The 8416-nt window shown below is 40.9% G+C and overlaps 1 protein-coding gene across 1 annotated transcript in view; it reads left to right on the forward strand.

Annotated features, from left to right (window-relative positions):
* SLC36A4 (solute carrier family 36 member 4) overlaps positions 1 to 7499 on the forward strand; it is a 68451-nt gene extending 60952 nt beyond the window's left edge. Inside the window, exon 10 of the mRNA XM_068425418.1 lies at positions 7192 to 7499. Coding sequence (XP_068281519.1) covers positions 7192 to 7499 — 308 coding nt within the window. The remainder of the gene's footprint in view (positions 1 to 7191) is intronic.
* Positions 7500 to 8416: the final 917 nt, after the last annotated feature.

Genomic DNA, 8416 nt, shown 5'->3' on the forward strand with positions numbered 1-8416 from the left:
TATTCTAACTCCGTGGTTATAACTGCATCCTTAAATCAATATTTACAAAGCTCTTGGCAAGGAATAAACTGCTCTCAATTTAGGTTAATAGTAAAGCAGTGCTTCAACATGCAGATCAGTGTTTTGGGAACAAAAAGCAGATTTTTTCTATACTTATCCCACAAGGCTAATTTTTTTTTAACAAAAGTACTCTAAATTTGAATATTAGATATAAACATAGTGTCATCCATTGACCATTTCTTTAGACCAGCTGCACTGCTTGTCTCCTGATGCGAAAATGTTAATTTTCCAATCTGTAGTCCATCAAGATACTTTCTGCTGCTTTGCTGTCTTTCCTTCTCAGGTAAGTGCTTGTTTGGTACGCTGCTGTTTCTGAGCAACCTGCATCCTGTGACTACCTCCTGTACAGATCCATCAAATCACTGGCTGTTACGAGTACTATTTTTAACAGAAAATTTCTTGACATGAAGACTGCCTGCTGTTTTCTGTTGACCATTATAGGGCAGGAAACTAAACTGCTTCATTCTTAAGTCAAAAGCTGGTTTGAAATGTAAAACTAAGTTTGCTAAGCTTGCGAACAGTAGAAAACATGTTTATTTCAGAAAACTGCTTTCTCAGAAGTCATAATGAGACTTTGACAGCTAGGTCATTTGTATTTTGATAACACACACAGGTTTTAAAATGTTTTATTTCCCTTAGAAGTGTTGAAATGGAGCTATGTTTTAAAAACTGTGCAGAAAATCTCAGAATTCCTCTGGCAAAACTTCAATAAATCAGCAATTTAGGGACCTTTTCAAAAAAAGACACAACTTGAATAATCTTATGACTCAAGAGTAAAAGTAAATTTTTGGCAACCTCCTTTGGGTGATTTAATTAACAGTATTATGTTATAAAAAAAAAAAGAATTGTAATTTTGTAGTTGAAAACTATAAACTCAGTGTTTGGGACACTTGAAGTGGGATTTAAACCTCAGCTCTTTGAGGATAACACTGAACCTGAGTCCCTCTATTCCTGTGTAACTGCTGTAAGCACTAGGTTATTATTTTCCCTCTCCAATCATGTTGAAAAGATGATGGCGAGCTTTTTGAAAACTATAGCTAAAGGATAGTATATTGTGGTACAGGCTTATGATATGCAGTCAGGTATTTGTATTGGGTATTGATTTACTTGGGTCATAAAAATTAAGGATTAATTCTAAGGAGGGTGACCCCTTCTCTTGGGCATGCGTAGCGTACAGTGGGTGTTTCCAGACATCTGGCAAAGAGCGACCTGCGCAGTGAGCCCCAGCCTGCAGCGAGCACAGCTGGCTTGGCTCAGGGAGAGGACGGTGCTTCAGGCACGCGCTGCACCTGAATTTCCCAGTGCAGAGCTGTAGGCAGCGATGCATTTGGCAGTTGAGTTTTCCTACATGATGAAGCAAGCTGCTCTCTCAGAACTTCACCTTGCAAGGCGAAATGCCAACAAATTAAGATTAAAAACATCTGCAGATGACTCCATTTTTTGATGGATTTGGACTGCAGGCCATAATTCGGTACTTAATCTGCTTAAGCCTGTCAACACAGGGAGCTGAACCTCAACTAGCTACTGCACGTGATTCTCTCTGGGAAGCCAAGGCACTTGGCAGCTTGTTTCTTCTGTATCATCAATCAACACAGCAAGCTTTAACTTGTGCCTGTGACACCAGCTGTTGCAAAGCATTATTTTCGAAATGGTCATCCCACTGCAGTGTGATTATTGTCTTTTTATGGGCATTATTTTTTAATTTACTTTTGATATGTTGCAGGAAACTCACAAGTTATTCATTAGCATGTGAGTAATAATATAGTGCGTGTCATAGGCAATAGGTACTGATCGTACCAAAAACCTCTGCATTTTCACAGCCCAAAATAAGCAGGCCAATTCAGATACTTAAAAACTACATGAGAATCCAAGCATTTGCTTTTTATGGAAAACTTTTAACATTGTCTGAAATCAGAGTGTGGCTTCCCATTTGAAAGTGGCTAAAATTTCTCTGGGGACTACACTATTTGTAAGACACTCAGCACTGCTATTGTTTAAATAATATGACATATCACTTGAAGTTATCAATAAGCAAGAATTAATCTCTCTTTAAACCCTTTTATTTAAGAAATAAAAAAACCCTATGAAGTATCACTGTTAAAAAAGTATCACTGTTAAAAAAGTATCACTGTTAGCAGTGTGCCCAGGTGGCCAAGAAGGCCAGTGGCATCCTGGCCTCTATTAGGAATAGTGTAGCCAGCCGGTCTAGGGAAGTGATCGTCCCTCTGTACTCGGCACTGGTGAGGCCGCATCTTGAGTACTGTGTTCAGTTCTGGGCCCCGCACTTCAAGAAAGATGTTGAGGTGTTGGAGCGAGTCCCAGGGAGGGCGACCAAGCTGGTGAAGGGTCTGGAGGGTCTGACCTACGAGGAACGGCTGAGGGAGCTGGGGTTGTTTAGCCTGGAGAAGAGGAGGCTCAGAGGTGACCTTATTGCAGTCTACAACTACCTGAAGGGAGGTTGTAGTGGAGTGGGAGCTGGCCTCTTCTCCCAGGCAACTAGCGATAGGACAAGAGGACACAGCCTCAAGCTTCGCCAGGGGAGGTTCAGGTTGGACATTAGGAAGAATTTCTTTTCAGAAAGGGTTATTAGCCATTGGAATGGGCTGCCCAGGGAGGTGGTGGAGTCACCATCTCTGGATGTGTTTAAGAAAAGACTGGACATGGCACTTAGTGCCATGGTCTAGTTGACAGGGTGGTGTCAGGGCAACGGTTGGACTCGATGATCCCAGAGGTCTCTTCCGACCTAGTTGATTCTGTGATTCTGTGATTCTGTGAAAATATCAATTTTAATCCAGCTTTGAATCACGATTAAAAATCAATTATTACAATTAATTTGGACTTAAAAGTGATGTCAGCCCACTTTCAGCACTGTTACTTTGTACTACAGGGACATTTTTGTGAGAAATTAGTATTTTAGTGAGCGCGTTATCATTTTCTATGCTTAAAGAACATCATTCATGTCATCTTAAGTTATCATTTCATGGTTTTATCAGTTACAGGAAGCTTTTGCTTTCCCTACTAGCTGTAGGATTTTTACCAGCCTCCAGGTAGAATATGACCCATTAACCACTATTCTTTTGTCCAGCGAGTTTTTTACACGTCTGGTTTCCCTCCATCGGGATACAAGAATACTGTGCGAGACAGTGTCAAAGACCTTTCTAAAGCTGAGGTAAATGACATCTACTGCTCTCCCCTTATCCATAAATCTGGTCATTGTATCAGAGCAGGCAATCAGGATGGTCAAGTGTGATTTATCCTACATAAGTCCATTTTCTGTTCCCATACACCCTTTTCTTCTTCATGTGCCCAGAAATGTGCTCGAAGGTGAGTTGCTCCATGATTTTTCCAGGGACCAAAGTGAAGGTGACTTGTCTGTATTTCTCTGGATTATTCTTTTGGCCTTTCTTGATGACGTTTACTTCCCCCCAGTCACCAGGGATCTCCATGACCTTTCAAAGACAATAGAGGGTGGTGTTAGAAGGACGTTAGCCAGTTCAATTCAGCATTCTTGGATGCAGCCTGTCACGTCCTGTAGACCTTTATGGTTTGAGTTCTCTCAAGTAATCCCTGATTCAATCCTCATCTACTGGTGGTAGTTCTTCTCATTGAACTCACACTGATCACGGGGGCTTGGAGACCAACTGAGGCAAAGGCAACACTGAGTACCTCAGCCTTGCCTGTGTGTGCTGTCACTAAATCCCACACGCCATTCAGCAGCAAGCTCACACTCTCCTCCTTCAGCCTTTTATTATCAATGTGGTTGTAAAAGCTCTTCTTATTGCCCTTGGCATCCCTTGAACGTCTCGGCTTCAGTTGAGCTTTGGCTTTCCTGAGATCATCCAGACATGTCCATGTGAGGTTTCTAAACTTCTCCTTTGTAGCATGTTCCTGCTTCCATCTCCTCTATGCTGTCTTTTTAGGTTAAGGCTGTGTCATGAGTTCCCTCCTTATAGGCAAGCTGGTCTGATACGTCTTCTTATTTGGAAATTTTGTAAATTAACGTGTTCCTGCTAATGGAGCCTGTAGCACATACAACCCCCCTAAACACAGGTTAGAGACACTTAGCTCAGAAGTTTTATTACAGTTATCCAGAACAGAATCTCTTTGTTCTGTAATTTATTTAATACTTGGTGGGAGGACGAAGAGCTAACTAAATGTGAACCTATGGATTGTACATAATTAAATGGTGAAATACATTTGCACATAATCCAGCGTGTGCTGCGCCAGGCTCCCATGCTTACTGGCTTTATTAAGATCACTTGGTGTTTCAGCTCCATGCGACTTGAAGCATGAGGAACTTCCTTAGTGTCTTGCTGCCTGGTTTGCTTTATATGTTGCCATCCAAGAGGGGTGCTTAGTAAAAAGACGTTAATTCTGAAGATCTGATGAGGGGCAGGTAGAACAGTTTATTTTTTAGAACAGTTTATTAACTACCACTTTGCCATTTGACTAGGAGTGAGCAAGTCACTCTGAGTGGTCCTGAGGAGGTGAGTAGGGGGAATAACTGCCTTAGAGCCACATCACTGCTACTCTGTCCCTGTGCCTGTAAATCTGTACTTGCTCACACAGCCTCCTCCTGTGTGGGATTGTTGTGACATTGAATTCTACTTAAAATGGGTGCAGATCCTGGAAACAAAAGTCTGAATGAAATACACTGCCTGAGTTTTGGGGTTATATAAAGCACAGACAGCTGCAGGGGAGATTTTATTAGTGGAGCATGGGGGGAATGCTGTCCTGGAAGGGGGCTCTCGTACCAGTGGTATGTGCCAATCCTTAGCTTTGGATATAGGTATTTTAGGTAATTTGGTAAGAAAAATGGACTCAATGCCCCTGTTAAATCACTGTTTGGTCTGAGATCATTCTTTATGCATGTTTCTGCATAAGGAATAAAAAGAATATAAATATAAAACCTTTTGTAAACAGCATTGAAGTCTCTGATGCAAAGTGCTGTAAAAAATTAATTTACTTACACATCTTTGAGAAACTGATGTGGAGCACTCTGGGGAAGGGATGGATTGCCCATTCCCTGAACAGGTGACTGTTCTCGAGTGTCCTTGATTACCTCTCATTGTGAAGGGTAAGGTTATTTAAACCATCTTCTCCTCTATGAGTCTAGTCTTTCCTACTAACATAAGACAAAGCAATCATAAACAGTGAGTTGTAGTGTGAGGGCAAATGATGTGAAGTACTTTCTGTCTCTGCATGATGTATGTTGCAGGAAGACAATGATGAAAGAGTTTTTCATTCCAAGGGGAATAAAGCCAAAGCGTATGACGTGTGTGGTTGTCCTGCGTGCAAGCTGTATCTCTTTTTCTCTCCAGTGTGAAAGTAGAATTTGTCACCTTGCAGTATAACTGCAATTCATCTTCTGCTTTGTTCTTTTTTCTGTTTGGTTTTGGCTTTGAGATTGAGCTGGTATATAAAAGCATGCTTTTTAGGAAATTGGATGAAGAAAATTATTTTTGATGAAGACAATCTAAATAATTTTTAAAGAAATTATCTTCTGTACATATCTTACATTCTTTTGATAGAATCATAGACTCGTTTTGGTTGGAGAGGACCTTTAAGATCATCAAGTCCAACTATCAAACCTAGCACTGCCAAGTCAGAAAGAACAGCTAAAACAAACACCGCCTTAAACCCTATATTAATTAACATTTTTAGCCAGAAAAAATAATTTTCTAATTCACAATTATGTAATATCAGGATATTTATCTAAAATCCTTTTTTTTTAAACTGCATGCATCAATGTGTAGATTTCTTTCTACCTGTGTGCAAAGCTCTGTAAATTATTCACAAATGCTCTTAATTGATTATTTGCATTACTTCAGATTAGTAAGAGGTTTCTACTTGGTCTCGTATTCCTTTGTACATACGTATCAAAACACAGCTTAGTTTCCACTGTGGAACTCTCAGGGAAGGCGTTATTTTTTGTTAGTTATTTAAGTGAACCGCTTTTTCTTGAAATACTAAGTTCTGTTAGATTTTGTCATTTATTTTTAAAATGTGAATTGCTTTAATCGTGACGTAGTATGTTATGGTTTTATAAAAGAGGCATAAATGATTTACTGTGGTTCTCTAAATAAGTCTACAATATCCGGCTGATGTCCGAGCGGTAGCACGTGCTGTTTTGCCTGCCTTCAAGTCAAGGTGGAAGTTACAACTCATGTACAGAGCGTGGAAATACATTTGCACAGAAAATGCAACATGGATCCACTGGTCAAATGACCACTTGAGAAGATGTAGATATCCTGACTTTCTAGTTGTCCAGCCTGCACATGGAGACTCCTCACAGCCAAACCTGCTAAGCATTCTGGGGTAGTCAGCAGCAGAGAAATGGTCTTCTGTTCTCTTAGGAGGTAAAGGAAAAAAACTTGGGCAATGTGGAGGAGACTGTTGCAGAAAAGGAGTGAGTTGGAAGAAAGTACGAAGGTGCTGAATTAGGGAAGAGGATCCAAGAAACAATGCAGTAAGGTGAAGGGAAGAAGAGGATTGCAGTTGGACTGACTGAGCACTACTGTAGTAAGGAAAGATGGGCTTTGAGCAACCTGGTCTAGTGGAAGGTGTGCCTGCCTGTGTCAGGGGGGTTGGAACTAGATGATCTTTAAGGTCCCTTCCAACCCAAACCATTCTGTGATTCTATGATCATTGAGATTACCTTAGCAAGTCGTGCTTGTAATGTGCTGGTTCTGTAACAAGGAGAGAAAGTTGTAAAAGAAGCATCACTATAATATAAACAGAGTAAAATTAAGAGTATCTTTCCACTCGGATGATATGTCATAGAAACATTCTACTGTAGTGTTCCTCCCCCCAAAAAAAGCCCCAACTGACACAAAAGGGTGACTGCATGGCTGAGACAGGCTGAAGAATCCATTATCACTTTAACATGGAGCTCTGCCAGCTCGTGCATAAATTCAGAATTGAAACTCAGTGTCTCCCATGAGCATGAAGATGTATCTTACTCACAAATACATGCATTAATCTATATAAGGCACACCCCTTGTAGCTGGAAAAATAGTGGATGATCAAACTTTTTAGAAAGCCTGAACCACTAGGTTATGTGTCCGTCCCAGTTTTGTTTTTCACAAGGATGTTGAATCTGAAGCCACTGTTACTGTTCTTGTGTTCTAGGTGCTGTAGCGGTTTTGATCCCTCGCCTGGACCTGGTGATTTCTTTCGTCGGAGCCGTCAGCAGCAGCACTCTGGCACTGATTCTGCCGCCTCTGGTTGAAATCCTCACTTTCTACAAGGAAAACTTAAGTTTGTGGACTGTATTTAAAGACGTTTTTATAGCTGTCATTGGAGTTGTTGGATTTTTAACAGGGACGTACATGACGGTTGAAGAAATCATTTATCCTGCATCTACAGTTCTAGCTAACGCAACAGAGAACATCTCTGCGGATTTGAATGCTACAGACTTGGTGGTTGGTTTAAAGTAATAACCAGGCTCTGTGAACTATTTTGTTCCTTTACAAGAAATCCCAGGTGGATGGCAGACCTACGTGTGGGGCAAATTCCAATGGATTTTAAATGAATTTTTGAAAAATAGCATTCAGCCTTTTCTCACTGTGTTGTTTGTTCTTTTTTCTTTCTTTCCCATCTGCTACCTGAATTAACCCCTTTGCTCTCAACCTTTGCTCATCTAGGGAAAAACTGAATCGATGTGTCAGGATTTAAAATATATGCATGAATATAGGAAGGATTTTAGGTCATTTGCAAGAACAAAAGAAGAATTTTCATGCGGAAGTCAAGATGCCTTCCTCCCCAGAAAAGGTGGAAGTCAGTCCATTCATCATATCCAGGCGGCAAGACTAGGCACTCCTTTTTTCACTCCAGCTCTGTTGTAAGGGTCAGAGTGGGAGCTCAGTGATGCATAGACCTTCTCTTGGCTGTCTCTGATGGGGTGAATTGCACCCCAGTGAACCAGAGACACTTTTAGTTTTAGAAAAGAGCAACTGTATTTTTCATTTCCATTCTGGGGACTTAGATGTATGCCATGGAGAAGTTTTTGGGTAGTTGCAGTTGCCTGGCTCTGGTTCCTGGGAGTTGGTATGTCTGAAATTAGTGCACAATGTAAAATGACCATGACTCTTGTTCGGTCTTTTCACATTGGCTCCAAGGGGAGTTTTTCAAGTGATTGGAAGGACCAAGCCCTCCCTGGTTGGTATAGTGGACCACTGCTGGTGGTGGGTTACATGACAGTAAGCATAACGGCATTTTTTCATGCTGACCATCTTAACATTTAAGCTGAAGAATAGACAAGACTGTAAACTAAGGTTTAGAGGTAAAGGCTGGATCTTGTATTAGACCAAAAAGTAGCTAGTTAGGTGTGTTCGTGCCATCTTACATGATCTGT

This window comes from Nyctibius grandis, chromosome 2, assembly GCF_013368605.1.
Source record: "Nyctibius grandis isolate bNycGra1 chromosome 2, bNycGra1.pri, whole genome shotgun sequence".
Classification (NCBI taxonomy): domain Eukaryota; kingdom Metazoa; phylum Chordata; class Aves; order Nyctibiiformes; family Nyctibiidae; genus Nyctibius; species Nyctibius grandis.